Raw genomic sequence first — 15,538 nt, 5'->3', positions numbered from 1 at the left:
CTTGCAACCCCTGTGGCAAGTTAGGTGCATGCTTACAGAGGGTATTGAAAGTGGCAAAGTCACAGAGACATCCTATCAACAGCGGGCATGTGGAATCTTCGTCTTCGCTCGCTAAAATGTCATTGGCTGCTCCTTAGAGTCTGGTGAAGTTTGCCTGATGTATCAAAAGTTTATTGCTTGGTTGCCAGATGTGTCACCAGAAGCTCTTTTAATGACTAGTAAAGGGGGTGCCTAACTTTCTAAAATAAGCCAGTTTCTGTTCGTTGTTGAAGGCAGTTCAAATTCCAAATCCTTCTCTTTGAGGAGGCAATGGAGAAACATTCCTCACTTTTAACTCGTTCGCTCCAGCTTGTCCCCCTTTCCAGCTCTCCCAGCTGCTCTCTGAGGGATGGGCAGTGCTGAGGAGCAGCCGGAGCTGCAGTTCTGCTCCTGCCCTGGAGATGGGTCTCTCTGACTGCCTGATCTCGGCTCCATGTCTGCGGCACGAGCAGGAGCCCGGGGACCGTGCGGCATCCTCCTCCGGCAGGTACCTGGCTGGGTACGGTGCTGATCTATGGTGAGGTGAGGGGCTGTCTCCTGCAGATGTCTGATGGAGCATCGAACACTGCGTGAGCCCCAGAGGAGTGAGGATTTAAATGTGTAGGTGTTTGAGTCTCCAGTACTCCACTTTTGCATCCCGCTTCGTGTCACATCCCTCTCTTCCCTTCCGCCCCCAACAAAGACCTGAGGAATGGAGTTGGAGATTGGGCTCGCATTCCTCTCACCAGATCCCTGCATTTCCTCGGAGATGTGACCGGTAGTGCAGATGCACTGAGGGGCAGAAGGAGGAGGTTGCTCTTGGAACGAGGGAGTTCTGCACAACCTGCCCACGTTGTCCCTTGCACATTTCCCATGTGAGGGGCTCATCTCTGGCTGTGCAGGGATCCTGCTGCTCGTTTCCCCAAAGTAAATCCTGCGGGAGCTGCCCCGGGATGCCTGCACAGGATGTCCCGCAGGGCTGTCTTTTCCTGAGGGCTCACCCTGTGTTTTGCTGATGAGCTCCGGTGAGAACCATGCCTCAGCTCAGCTGCCTCCAGACTGGGCTTGTGGCTCCCGTGAGATGTGGGCAAAGTCGCTTTTAGGCTCTGCTGCCCAGTAGGGATTTACAGGGCACTGATCGCTGTGAGAACAACTCGGAAGTACTCAGGTTACACTAAAAGCAAAGCTTGGCGCCTGTGCAGGCTCTCTTCCAAAGTGCCTTGGGGCTGCCTTGCTCCACGAGTCTTTGTCCAGGTCTGCCTATGTCTTTACAAGTCTCACAGAGAGTTTTTAGTGCTGCAACACTGCATCACTGTCATGTTGCGTGTCCCTGGCCCCATGTCTATGTTCTGACTAAGCTGTGCATGTCTGTGGGCTAGAAACAATTTTTTTTGTCCTTTCTTCAACCTCTCAAAAAGAGCACCATAGTGCTGAATGAGCATTCATGAAAATATCACCAGTGCCTCTGTTCTCTAAGAGAGTAATGGCTTAAGAGCATGTGCTCTTTCTCTCCCATGGAGGAGGACCAGGAGGCAGAGCATCCCTGAGGTCTGTTAGGAGTGGAGCAGGTTTGAGGGAGGGAGCATTTTGGGCAGTGGAGGCTGGCAGTAGTGTGCAGTCCTGTGTGTATTCCTCTTCCCATGTTGTGTCCCTTGGCAGCCGTGTTGCCAGGTGGTGCTCCTGTGTCTCATTAGATGCTGTTCCAAATAGCAGAGGCAGGAGCAGTCCAGCACATGGAAGAAAATGAGCTGGTGATGGATAGCCCTAGTGATGCCAAAGCTGTTAAAATGTGAACCTCTGATGTACAGCCGGGCCTCCAGCAATGGACTCTCATCCTCTCCGTGCTCAGCTGCTTGTGTGTGGGGATGGTGCTGCTCTGTGTCACCTCCTTTCTCTGTTGAGTTGGGGGCTGGCTGCTGTCTCTGAGTGGTGGCCTTAGAATCCCTGTGTAGAGGGAAGGAGAGGGGTAATAGTCAAAGGTCAGGCAGGCACTCCCCCCTCAGCAGATGCTCTGCTGTCTAAAGCTCTGCCACCCCAATGCTGCCAATGCTGCAGTGGGACCGAGCGTCCACAGCACTCTTGGAGCTGTCTCTCCCTGTGTTCTCATCAGCAAGTGTTACTGCAAAGTGTTTGTTTCCTTGGGGTTTTTCCTCTCTTCTCATGCTCTGTGTGCTCTGGATTCCTGGATGTAGCCTACAATAATGCTGCTTTCTTCATCTCCCCTGTGCCTGGGTGCGTGGGAAGGATTCAGACTAAGTGAAAAAGTAAATCTTGTGTTGGAACTATAACTTCCAGGGCCACATAAAGGGGGTCAGGAGGCATCCTTGTTCTCATCCTTGTCCTCTCCCTGTGTAGCCCTGCATAACCTGATGCCAAACTGGGGAGAGACAGGAAGACCTGCTGTGTGGTGAGGTGCTCCCCAACGCGGAGCCCTGGGGGCTGACTCGCAGTGCCCCGGGTGCCTGGAAGCTGCTAGGGGCTGGAGGTCACTGGGGTGGGGACAAAGGTGTGTTCTCACTCACATAAGCCACGTGCGCTGGCCTGGGCTCAAGACAGGTATCAGTGGTGCCCTGTTTGGCCAACAAGGAAGAGGAAGAGGATGCTTCCATGTGCCCCATGCAGGGTGTGGGGCTGGAGAGGAGGATGACATGGGCAGAGTGGCCCCATGAGGAATGGCTGCTGCAGGCCACACGCCGTTTTCCCATTAGTGAGTGTTTAGTTCAGCGTTTTAAATAATTGTGTCCTCGGAATGATATTTAAAATCCATTTGGGAGGCAATGAGGCGGGAAAGTGCCTGTGCCATTGTGATGACGCTGCGCAGGCCGTGCCACACATGCATATTACAAACTCGTTACAGGCTCGTTTCCACGCATGCTGCTCCCTCCCCACATAACCTCGTTCTGAGGCTCTGAATGCATCTCCCCCGCCATGGCTGCAGTGCTTGGCCCCATGGAGACATTTATTTGACAAGATAGACATGGGTGAGAGATAAGGCACAGCCAGGTCATGGCACTTGGGTGTTGTCCATGGGAACAGAGGTGTGTGGGCCATGCCCGGTGATGGAACTGTTGTTCAGGGGTCCTGGCCTTCACCAGTGGTCACTTTCTGAGCAGCCCTTGGACTTGTGTCACTGCAGGTTCCTAACCCTGAAGCCCCAGGGCTTTCAGCTCTGGGCACTGTTGGAGGAGCTGTGTCAGCTATTCGAGGCTGGCTCTGAAGCTGAGGACAAGCTGTGCTCCCGAATGTCCATGGCAGGTGCACGAGCTGTGGGACTGGGTGTGAGGGAGCTGATGGAGCAGCAGTTCTGTGTGTGCTGGTTAGTGGCTGCCTGGGAGAGAGGCCTTGCTGCTCTGTTTCTCTCCGACTGCTGTGTGGGCACCCTCTGCTGCCCCCTCAAGCCATGCACGATAGAAATGTGGGAGGACAAGGCAGTATTCAGTCCTTGCCCTCTTCTTCCTGATCATGCTCAGGCTCTCCTAGCCAGGGTCTCCCAGCTGTGGTTTTTCTCAGTGCTATATTGTGACCAAACATTAGTGGGGTGAGGATGAAAGCCCCAGGTGTACTTAAAGACAAGTTGTATTCTGACATTTGTCTCTTGCTCAGTGACCCAGCTGGCTGCTCTTCTGGATAGGAAATGAATGGCTCTGACACCCTTTTCTCTGCCTGCAGCTGAGGACCCTCAGTGCCCTCAATGTCTCTGTGGACTTTCCTACTTGGCACCTATGGGTACTGGGCTTGGAGATGCTGAAGGAGGCTGCTTGTGTTTTGTGGGTTTGGTGTTTTTTGTTGTTTTTTTTTTCCTTTCTTTGTGGATTTTTTGTTTGTAGTTTTAGGTTGATTGGTTTTCTTGAAGTGGTTTGAGGGATTTTTTTTTTTTTTTTTTTTTTTTTTTTTTTTTTTGTTAGCTATGGGAATGGGAGAAAATGTCTAGGGTAGCTGGTGCAGTCAAGAATGTGCAGACCCAGGCCTGTGAGATGCTGAGTGTGAACACACTGCCTTCCCTCAGCTAGCATGGAGGGGGTAATGGGGTGGGGGACACCTGCAGTCAGAACATTCCTCCCAGGGACCTTCCCTGGGTGGCCTTGGGTGCCTGAATAGTGCTGAGTGTGAGGGGTTAGTTTGGGGTTCTGCTCCCAAGACCATAACTGGGTGAAAATGATGGCATTGGTTCCAGGAACAGCACAAGTTGTAAAGACAGGTTGGAGTGGAACTAAGAGTTCTTAGTTTGTCCTTTTCCTCATCTCTTAGGGAATCCAGACTTCCTGTACTCAAAGTTCCCCAAGTCAGGGTTGTTGCTCTGAGCCCCTCACCTGGCTGGAGGAGACTCTGAAGCTTGAATGTGGGTTCCATGTGGAGCTGGAGGTAGAGCCACTGCATCCTTCAGGAGAACAGTGTGCTCCCAGCCCAGCACCAGAGGGATGCTGCATGTGCTCACTGGCACAGAGCATCTGTGCTGTGGCAGTGGTAATGTTTGGCATGATCCCAGTCCTGGGACTGGTTTGTGGACCCTCTTCAGTTATGAGGTCCTTACATAACTCTTTGCTCTGGAACCAGCTGCCAAAAGGAGCACAAGCAAAGTCTGGCTCCCTGTTTGATCAGCACCTCCAGCCACACCACAAAGAACTCGATTACAGTTTGGGACCAATGTGACAGTGTTGTACAAGCTGTTTTCCTCAGGGCTCACCTCTCTGCCCTTCTGTATCCTGCCCAGCCCTGTGGGCAGCCAGCCTTGCTGCCCTGGGGAAGGAGCTGATTGCCAGAGCAGTGTGTGGTGCTTGTGAGGGTCTTTTGGTCCCTGTGGGGAAGAGCTCTATCCTTAGTCTTTTATGACTTCTGACACCAAGTCTGATCCAGGCCTTTCCCAAGCTCCCCCTCACCTCCCTACCTCCCTGCCATGGTTGCCCCCACCTTGCTCTGCCCCTTTCTCAGTGGGAGCGCTGTGTGGAGCAGGGCTCTCTGCAGAGCAAACAAGCACAAAGGGAGCATTTCCAGGCTGCCTGCCACCCCTCTCCTGTGCCTAGTCCATGCTGGCAATTGCACCTAGCAGCTGAAAATAAGCTCTGGGAAGAAGGGGAGGTGGTGATGAGGAGCTGCCAAGCCAGGCTATTTATACTGGGTGATTCAGGCCTCTGCCTGAGTCCAGCCAGATGCAGGGGAGCTGGAACCCAGGAGCAATCTGCAAAGGACAAACCCTTGAACAAGAGGGTCTTCGCTGTAATAGCTCATTTACTGTGTGGCTCAGATTTCTCGGGTTAGTTACCTGTGATGGACTGCACCTTCCCTCTCCGCTCTGCCCCTCAACGTTTGCTGCAGCCAGCTCCATGGAAGGTTTCCTGCAGTGTGAGGTCCCACCACAGTGAGCACAGCCTGAGCCCAGAGGGCTGGGGACACCAGCACAGCCGCCTGGAGCCACTGGAGTGCCAGGATCTGCTGGTGCAGAATGCACTCTTCACTGGAGACCTGGACATGGTGCAGAAGTACTTCACCAAGAGCGCAGCTGTCAACCTCATCATTGAGACCAGGGGCGATGTGCTGCGCTGGACTAGCAGTAAACGTGGTGGGTATGAGGGACTGGGATATGGGGGAATAGAAAACGCCCAGGATCGGGTCCAAGGATAGGGCTTAGGCACCCAAGAAAAATATTGAAAGGAATCCCCAGTGGTGGAAGAAGGACTTGAGAAGAACAGCTTTAGTGTGAGGAAGGAAGTTTCCAAGGCTGTACAACAAATAGTAGCAGGCTTGTTGAAGGTGGTATGAGGCAGATCTACCAGAAAATAATGAGAATAGGGCCCCTGAAATAGTTGCTGGAGAAGCACATCCTCAGGACTGTCCTGTTAGAGATTGCTGGGATGGATGTGAAATACGTGTGTGGTGGGGAGTGTGCATGGGTGAAGAGGCACCAGAATGCTGCTCTGTTCCATGAGATAGGTTTGACAAGGGGAGCAGAAATCCAGTCCATGAGAAAGATGGTGGAAGCAAACTTTCCTCAATGATAGGAGGTAGGATCTGATCATTCTTAGTGTTTCCCTCTGTCCATCTCACTTGTCCATCTCTACCTTGTCAGGCACATCTTGGGCCTACCACACATGCTTCCACACTCTCTGGTCCCTTTTACTTACCTTCTCATCAACATTGTCTATAGGCTTCTCAGCAAGTGATGCAGTTGGTGTGCCCAAGGGAGAGGTGTGCTGGGCAGCCTGATGTGCCCTGGTTCTTGCTACTGTCAGCTAGTGATGTGGTGCAGGCAGACTCCCAGAATTTAAGAGCATCAAGTGGGGAAGGCCTTTTGACTGTATTGGTCCTGGTTTAGGGCAAATTTGGGAGAGAGCCTCCTCAACAGAAGGCTGGTGGCAAAAGCCACCCATAGGAGAATGGAAGAGCTGTTGACAAAGCTGCTTTCCCAGAGGAGAAGGCCAAATGTCCTGGTGCTTAGACAAATGATAGTTTTGTGGGGATCCACTCCACCAAGAGACGAATAGGGTGTGTGGGCTTGCCAGTGCACATGCTGCTGCTTGTGAGTGGTGAAGATTATTTACTGAGCTGCAAGATTTGTAAGACCTAGGTTTTGAATTGTTACAGTCTACTTAGGAATGAAATCCTTGAAGGTATTACCCTTTGTGTGAGACCATTTGTCAGTAAAACACAGACTGGGTGTGGTAACTCCTGTGTTATCCTAGGTTGGCAGACACTGGAGCAGCCAGTCTCTCTGCTGGGGAAGGTTTGTGCCCCAGAGAAAATGGATCAATATAAAACAACTTCATCCAGAAATTTCTCTAATCAACAAAGTTTCAAGACATGAAAAACCCAACCAAACAAGATCATTCATCAAGCACAGAGCAAAAATATGCTGCCAAATCTATCAGATAAGAATACAGAACAAAAACCAAAACAAACCTTCATGCTACCTGAGGTTTGTCTCTGTATCTTGCTGACGGTGCAGGGAGAAGCTCCTAGAATTCAGTGACCTAAACAGTAGGTTCTAGTGACCTTGTCTTTCCCAGATCACCTCACTGGTATTTTAAGGTGCCCAGAGGAAGTGTAAACTGTCTGGTGTCACTGATACTTACACTGCTTTCTGCCTCCCTGGTGCGTGACTGGGAGCCTCAAGCTCTCATGGTATACCTGCTTATATCCTTGGGTAAATAGAGGGTCTCATCGGGTGAGAACTTCTGCCAGGGCCTTCCCTTTCTTTACCTTTTTGTAGGCCACATTTCAGTTAGACAAGGTGAAGTTTGCACACACAGAGCAAACTGGATATTGTCAGCATAGAACTTGCTCATTTATTTTCATTACTGAGAAGGGTAAAGTTCCCTCTGCACTGGTCCTCTGGTAATTGTTGCTTGGTGGTCTACTGGGGTCACTTAACTGCATGATCTGAGTAGTTCCATGACACAAAATTAAACTGAACTCTACTAGTCTTCCATGCAGTTTGCCATGCTCTCTGGATCACATGGTGTGAACAATGTGTGCAGGGTGCTGCTGCCACGTGAGCAGGCCATGCTCTCCTGCGACTGAGGAGGGATGTGTGCAGCCAACTGGGGTCAGAGAACACCAGCTCAGGTGACAGGACTGCAGCGAGCAGCCGAGCCAGGGGAGTGTCTGAGGACTGAAAGGGAACACTAAAGCTATGCAGGGGCTCTGTGCAAGCCTGCATATCAAGAAAAAGGATGAAGTGGGGAGGGTCTAAAGGATAATTACCCTAAATTTTTCCCATCCTTGTACCTATTGCTACCACTTCTTTGGCTTTGATTAAAAATAGCTGTTCTGTAGCTTGTTTAAAAATCTTCCCAATGCCAGTGGCTCAGATGCAACTGGTAAATGGGTGTGCAGTGCTGGAGACGTGTGTGGAGCCAAGAGGTGAACAAAGGTATAGAGATGTGTGTGGAGCTGCTGTGGGCATGCTGTTGTGGTCTGGCAACAGTGGGCAACATGCTGAGTAGGCATGATACCATTTCCCTCTCTGTTGTCTTAGTGATGTCTCATCCCCATTTCTACCCTTCAAGCTCCCCTGCCCTTCCTGAGGGTTTTGCCTTCACAGCAGGGCACTGCTGAGGTACTGCTGCTTGAGTGGAGAGCCTTTATCAGCCTCTTGGCCCCAGCATTTGGTCACAAGGTTTCCCAGAATAGAACAGCTGAGACTTGAGCTGTGCCCAGCCTGAGCCAAAGAGAGGGGTGTGATGCATTCCCTCTCCCTGCAAAACACCCTGGGCTGGCAGGCAGACTCTGGGCCCAAACACGGGCTGCTGGTGGGGCTGTGCCTCAGAGCCTGGCTGGGGTGCACCAGCAGGTCCTGTCCTGGTCTCTGAGCAGAGTCTGTTGGGCGTCATGGGCAGCGTCACAGGCGGAAGAGATGAGAGCCAGGAGCCCATCCGCACCCAGCAGGCGCGTGGCCCTGCCCAGGTGTTCTGGCAGGCCCTGCTGACCCGGGATCAGGGCACTGTCGCCAAGATCCTCAGAGATCCTCAGAACAACCTGAGCCCCGATGCTGTGTTTGACACCAGTGACCTGGAAGAGTGGAAGAACTACCGCTTCAATCCCCGCGGGCTGAGTATGGGGCAGCAGTGGGGCTCAGCCTGGCTGTGTGCTGCGGGGCATGGCTGCTGCTGGGGCTGTGTGCTACGGGTGCTACTGGGCTTGCAGAGTAGTGGGAATGGGAGCAAGAGCATGGGGACATGCTCAGATTCTCCTGTGTTCCTTGTGGAAGGGGGTTCCCGCTTCTGAGAGCGTGGGGTGCATACGGGAAACCTGGTCCCTCCCACAGGGATTGTCTTAAGTGCTTGGGAGCTGCTCTGTGCAGCCTGCTCTGTGCTGTGGGCTCCCACCACAGGTTGTGCCAGACTGTCACAACAGGAGCTAGACCTATGAGATGGTGCAGTTTGAACCTGGCCCTGGAAAACACAGGTGCCATACTGCCTCTGCAAGCAGGAGCTGAGAGGCTGTAGTATGGAATGCACCATGCAGTCTGGGATGTCCTCCAGCTCAGTCTGGGTAGGCAGCAAGAAGCACAGTTTAAGGAGATTTTTCCTGTAGCATCTGCAGGCTGTTAGCCAGCAGAAAGCACCGGCTCAGCGGTGGTTTTGTGCTGGGTCAGCATCTTTGAGAGCTGGCACATTCCAGCCCCTTGCTCTCTCCTAGGCTCTAGATGTCCGTCTCTGCTGTAGCTTGTTGTCTGCACCCTGCTCAGGGCTTGTCTGAGTCCCCTCTGTGTGTGGCAGTTGGCTCTGACACCTCTCTACTGCCTGGTTCCTTGTGTTTGTGGTGCTTCACACATGGTGTTTGGCCCAGCCATCTCACTGCCATCAGCCCTGCTTACACCCCAGACCCTACATCTGCTGCGCCCCTGACAACAGAAGCCCCATGTACCCACCTGAGCCGCAGGTGAGGGGCACTCTGACCAGAACAGCCTGTCCTGCGGGCTGCTGCTCCCTGGAGCTCCTGTCTGCAAGGCTGAGAGCCTGCCAGGGATCTTGCAGGGAGGGGACTTGATGTCCCTTGAGGGGAAACACACGTGTCTCAGGGGGCTGTACCCCAAGTCCTTCAAGGAAAGGGGCAGGTCCTTGTGCGCCGTGGCTGGACGTGGCTCCCTGACCCCTTTTCCCTGCAGGACTGTGGTCGCTGAGCTACGAGCAGGAGCTGACCACGCCGCTGCACATCACGGCCGGCCGGGGCTACACGGACTGCCTGCGGCTGCTGCTGCTCCGCGGCGCCGCCGTCGACTTTGCTCCGGGGGGCAAGACAGCCCTGCACGAGGCTTGTGCAGCCGCCAGCGCCGCCTGCGTGCGCCTGCTGCTCGGCTCCGGGGCTGATCCCGAGGCTGTCTCCGAGGATGGCTACCGGCCCCTGCACCTCTGCAAGAGCTCCGGCTCCATCGAGTGAGTCCTGCCTCCCTCCCCCTCGAGCCTAATCCCTGTAGGAGGGGTCCCACCTCTCCCCTGAGGGTGGGCTGGTGGGTGCAGAATGGGGGTGGCCTTGGTGCCTGTTCCTGCGCTGGGATTGCCTCTGAGGCTCAAACTCAGAGGTGACTGCAAGCTCCTGTCCTTAGCAGAAGCAGCTGAGGAGACAGTGGCCACACTGTAATGTTCAGGGCATTCCTGCACAGATCCACTGTGGTCACACTGTAATGTTCAGGGCGTTCCTGCACAGATCCACTGTGGTCACACTGTAATGTTCAGGGTGTTCCTGTGCAGTTCCACTATACATACCAGCAGGCATCAGGTGTGACAGCACTTTAAGAGGAGGTCTATGCAGAGTTACCTGAAATTAGGGTGACAGTATCTCTGCTCACCATCCATCCTGGCTTAAAAACACTGCTCCAGGGCATGAGCAGCAGGGATTTTTGGACTCAGGGGAAAAGCTGGGGTGGTGCAGATGCAGGAGCTGGGAGGTAGGATGGGAGGTGGAGATGAGGCATGGTCACCAAGTCGCCTTGGCCCACACAGGTGTGTCCGGCTGCTGCTGCAGCATGGCGCCAGTGTGAACAGCCAGACGGAGGAGGAGAAGGACACGGCACTGCATGTGGCATCGCGGCACGGCCTGGCAGAGCACGTCCAGCTGCTTCTGCACCACGGCGCTGAATTGGAGGTGAAGAACAAGGAGGGGCAAACACCACTGAATGCTGCCTGTGCTCAGCACCATCAGCCCCAGGACATGGACCGCTACTACCGGGTCTGCCAGCTGCTGGTGGAGAGCGGTGCCAGCATCAACGCTGAGGATCGGGACCGGCAGCACCCGCTTCACCTGGCCTGCAAGAATGCCAATGCTCAAATCGCAGAGTTACTGCTGGCCCAGGGTGCCAATGTCAATGTCATGAACTACGGCGGCAACATGGCCCTGCACAACATCCTGCAAGTGGCTGCCTACAAGCTGGAACATCACCCAGAGCTCGTGGTACGGGCGCTGCTCAACCACGGTGCCGTCCGCATCTGGCCAGGTTCCCTCCTCAAGGTGAGTGTGCTGGGAGGGGAGGGCTGGGAACACCACCAGGGCCCCAGTGGACTCTCCTGTCACAGCAGGGCTTGTTCCAAGGCAGCCTGTTTGCTGTCCTGCCCTGCTCTGCCCAGGGCCTTGGAAGGGAGAACTGGCATTATTGGTATGGGAATACCTGATGTTTTCTCCTGGGGTGTGTTTTGCTGTAGCACTCTCCTGCTTCTGTCTGCTAAGCTCTGTGGACAGCACTCACCCAGTTTCCATTATTACTTGCTCTGGAAATTGTTGGTCCTTTTCCTCTGGAGGTGTTTATTCTCAGGGGCACACCCTCCAGCTCCCACTGTCTCTGCAAGACACCCGCCGACAAAGGGTTAATTTCCTGTCTTAATTCCTGAGCACTGCAATAATTACCCAGCCCGGAGATCAGCAGATTGCTCTCCCCTTTGGGAAAATACAGGAAAATCAACAATTAACACTAATTAATCTCCTATTAACGCCAGATAATGAGGATCACTGGTACAGCCAGAATAGACTCTGACAGCTACTGCTGGCCTGGGCCATGGGGAGTGGCAGCCCGGAGCCAGGGAAATCTGCCTCTGTGCGGCTTTGCCTGGGTGGGCTGCGCTCCAAAGGCTGCACTGTGGCTAGGTACACGGCACTGGTTTGTCACCTGCACCCACGCCAGGGTGGGACACACCAGAGATGTTGTACAAATATGTGTGAAGTCTTCTGTGATTCTGTGCCACCCTTGACATGGGCACAGCACTGCTTTAGACACAGGTACAGATGTCTCTGCAGCTGTGCACCAACGAGGCACAATCCTGCATCCCTGAGACCCTGGTGTGGCCCTCCAAAGAGGTGTAGTGTGCTGTGCTCTGTCTGATCACAAAATTAATGCCAGTCCCTGCCCTGGAATGGCTCAGCTCCAACTACTGAAATGTGAGGTGAAGAGTCTGGTGTAAAGCAGAGTGTTGGTGTTTGTGAACTCCTTGCAGCAGTAAAGCTGGTGGAGATCATCACCCCAGCCATCTAGGATGGCTCCTGTGTCTGAGGAGAAGCTGTGGGGACCTGGTTGTGCTGAAGCCAGCCATGCTGTGCATGTTGAGTGATGGCTCAGCCCTCCTCTTTTAAGGAGGGATGCTCTGGTGCTCCTTACCTGCCGTGGTTTTTCTCTCCTGGGTCACAATAAGGGAAGGATAGGATTTCACCAGATTTACTACCTCTGGATTGAGCAATACTTTAGGAGGTGACAGTGGGGCTTGCAGGAGCTTGCCAAATGATGGTGACCACCTATTGTAAAATGCAGGCAAACCTGGTGGAAAGAAATTATGATGTCTAACTCCAGAAGGCTGAATTATTTCTTTATTTATAGTTATGCTATAATACATTAATATGCTATATAAAGGAAGATACTAAAACTACATACCTACTTTCTCTAACTACCATATCTAACTCCTCACTACTCGTGACCCTCTCTGAGAGCCCAGCCCCATTTGGGTTGGATTGGCCACCAGGCTCAAACAATCCTCACCAGAATCCAATCAAGCAATCACCCCAGGTAAACAATTCTCCAAACACATTCCACATGGGAAAAACAAGGAGCAGAAGTAGAAATTGTTTTCTCTTTCTTTTCTCTGTGCTGCTCTATGAAAAAATCCTGAGAGAAGGAAGACTGTCCCTGTGACAGTCACCTGTTCTTGATGCCTTAAGTTCTAGCTTTCATATTTTCCATATTCTGTATTGTATTAGTATATAACTCTGAACTTAATATTAAGTGTTAGGAAGCTCACTTCACAGCTTAGTCAGACAAAACAATCCTTTTCCAGCCCCAGAACCAAGGGTACCTTTACAGCTTCAGGCCCCAAAAGTGTAAACAACATGAATTGAGGAGAGCAGCCTGGGAGGATGGGGCTTCATAACCTGAAGCTGTAATTGGACAATTAACTCCAATACGTGAATGAACCAAAACCTATAAAAACATGACAACTTGTGACTTGGAGTCCATCTTGGGTGTAGCCTCATCCAGGCTCTTGTACTGCCCAAGGAGTATCCTCTGAAGGCTTTTTACTCAATCCCTGCTTTATTCATTTAACACTGGCTAGCCTCTGCTCCGGGGAGCCTCTGGCATCTCTCTCTCTCCGCCAGGTGCTGCGGTGCTGCCACAGCTGCCCGCGTGTCATCGAGGCCCTGGTGAACAGCTACAGCCATGTGCGCGTCTCCGAGGACTGGGAGGAAGCAGTTCCAGCAGAGGTTGTACAGGTGAGGGGGCAAATGCTGACTGCTGCCTGAAGAACACATCTCTAGCTTCTGGTGGGCTGCCAGGGGCATCTAGGCCGGAGGGGGTTGGGCAGAGCTGGGGCTGGCCGTGGGGTTGCAGGCACAGGGATGGTGCGTGCTGTTGGGGCAGGGAGAATGCTCCATAGTGAGGCAAGTGGATGTCTGGTTCTACCTCTGTCCCAGGGTGACACCTTCAGCTTTGCATGCCTCTGGTCCTTTCTTCTCTCTGTAGAAATACCCGTGTTTCTACCAGTCACTTTTCTCCCTGGGGCACAGACCTCGCTCCTTGCAGCACCTGGCTCGCTGCACACTCAGGACCCTCCTGGAGGGCCGGCTGCTTCTGGTCCTGTCCCAGCTACATCTGCCGAGTGCCCTGCACCAGTTCCTGCTGCTCGGCTTCGAGGATGTTCTCTACTAGGGGTGGCAGTTCCAGTCCTGCTGTGCCTTTCTGTGCAGATATTCCACCCCTGCCACTGCGATCTGTGCTTTTGCAGCCACCCCCTTCCCCTCACCCCCTCCTGCCCTGCCCCATCAACCCCTGTGCCAAGCCTGCTGCTGTGTCCCAGTCCCAGCCAGCCTTGTGCTCTGCATTGTGCACCTGTTTTGGAGTGTTCTGTTTGTCCGTACTAATACAGACAAAACCCAGACTAACAAAAGGAGGTATGGGAATTAGAGAAATCTGTGGTACAAGGGTCAAAGACACTGCATGGATCCCAGGCTTAGTAGTAGGATACCAGTTTCCCTACCCCAAATCCAAATGCTCTAGCCTGTACTAGGCAACTCTGGTGCCCTGGATGATTGCTGTGGTCCTGTCTTTAGTCAAGTTGCTTGGTCTGTACCCAAAGGTGCTTGGAATAAATCCTGTTCTTTATACCTACCTGAGCACGACTTCTACATTTCTTTGAGGAGTGTCCTGACAGAGGTCACCTGCCATGCCATGGGTGGTGGCATATATACTCAGACCTGTGCACCCCCCTGCTTCTCTGAGGGAAATTGTGGTGGGTGTTCCAATCAAAGCCCTTTCATGAAGGTACAATGTTGGGGTTACCCGGCTCAGGAGCTTGGGGCAGGAAGGCTGTGCTTGAGCAGTGCTGGTGAGAAGGAATGTGTCCCGAGGCTGCTGCTGGGCAGAGAGCAGCCAGCACCCGGAGCGCTGCAGGCTCACACTGCACTGGGCTGCACCACACCCTTGACAAGGTGAAGGGAAATGTTTTATCCTGTGACATGGAGACGCAGTTATGAAGAAAAGGAAGCACTATCCATCCTTTAAAGATCTGCTGTAAGCAAAGTCCATTACTGCCTGTGGCTCAAGCTGTGGCTGGCACAGGTACCCATAGCATTGGTCTCTCCTCATGCTGCACTCGCTCTGCCTGGCCTCTCCTCATGGTCACAGCAGCAGCAGGACTCTGGAAGAAGCAGCTCTGAAGGAAAGGCTGCGTGACAGACCCAGGGGTGCTCTCTGTTCCCACCTCTCCGGGCACATGGGTTGTAGCTGCGTGCCCTCAGCCCTGCTGCTCTGAGGACGTGAGCCCAAAACCACACTGAGAGGTTGATCGTGCTGCTCCTGGTGTGCCTGCCCTGCTGCTGTGCCACAGCAGGAATGCTACCCCAGGGTATGAGAGGGATATGTTCGTGTGCCACAGGTGCACACAAGGTGCCTGGAAAGCACTTGTGCCTGCCTTTATGTAGGTACCATTGCAGTATAGAGTTGGTATTTCTCAGGAAGGTTTGGCTATGTGCTGTATGACATACGGAGCAGAGAGGTCAGGTGCTGGCTTGGGGTGATCACAATTATCTGCAAAACTGGGATGAAGTGTACAGGGGAGCCAAAGTTTTTAAAATACACGGCTGATGGCCTGCCCTCTCACCATGGACCAGCAGTGAGTTTCCTTTGCACCAGTGTAGGAATGGAGTCTGAAGTTAGTTACCTCCTTCCTGTTGGCTGAACCAGCTTGTCTGCTCAGGTCATCTGTTTACATCATCAGGGCCAGTTATCTTGTTCCCAAAGCCTAATCACCACTTTAGAGTTCATTTTTAGCCAGATGATGTCTATGAGCAAAGGAGGAACAGAAACAGGAAGGTCTGTCCTTTTTGGTGGCAGCACAATCTGGGATTGCTGTAGCCTGACCTGGTGTCCTGGTCTGAAGGCAGCCTGCAGAGCAGCACACCTGGACAGGTATCCCATCCTTCCCTGTAACATCATCCCTATGCCTGCATTAACTTGTGCTCAGTAATGCATGCTCAGCCATAATAATATCTTCTTAAAACAGGGAAGAGTTGAATTTAATAGTTTGCTTTATTTTGTAGTTGTTACTTG

The 15,538-nt window shown here is 52.9% G+C and overlaps 1 protein-coding gene across 1 annotated transcript; it reads left to right on the top strand.

Moving 5' to 3' along the window:
* The first annotated feature begins 5,166 nt into the window (after positions 1-5,166).
* On the top strand, positions 5,167-14,098 carry ASB10 (ankyrin repeat and SOCS box containing 10). The gene is made up of 5 exons (XM_021538975.2): positions 5,167-5,575; positions 9,623-9,890; positions 10,458-10,962; positions 13,090-13,203; positions 13,454-14,098. The coding sequence occupies exons 1-5, from the start codon at positions 5,284-5,286 to the stop codon at positions 13,637-13,639; spliced, it is 1,365 nt and encodes a 454-aa protein (XP_021394650.2). The 5' UTR covers positions 5,167-5,283; the 3' UTR covers positions 13,640-14,098.
* Positions 14,099-15,538: the final 1,440 nt, after the last annotated feature.

This window comes from Lonchura striata, chromosome 1 (assembly GCF_046129695.1).
Source record: "Lonchura striata isolate bLonStr1 chromosome 1, bLonStr1.mat, whole genome shotgun sequence".
Taxonomy (NCBI): domain Eukaryota; kingdom Metazoa; phylum Chordata; class Aves; order Passeriformes; family Estrildidae; genus Lonchura; species Lonchura striata.
Note: the sequence above shows the minus strand (reverse complement) of the source record. Positions and strands in the feature narration are given on the sequence as shown.

What these genes read in the sequence shown, in the direction of transcription:
- ASB10 (XM_021538975.2), top strand. Translation starts at nt 5,284, where the DNA reads ATGGACTGCACCTTCCCTCTCCGCTCTGCCCCTCAACGTTTGCTGCAG. An exon ending in CTGGACTAGCAGTAAACGTG is followed by an intron (nt 5,576 to 9,622) that starts GTGGGTATGAGG and finishes TTTTCCCTGCAG; the next exon opens with GACTGTGGTCGCTGAGCTAC. An exon ending in GGCCAGGTTCCCTCCTCAAG is followed by an intron (nt 10,963 to 13,089) that starts GTGAGTGTGCTG and finishes TCTCTCCGCCAG; the next exon opens with GTGCTGCGGTGCTGCCACAG.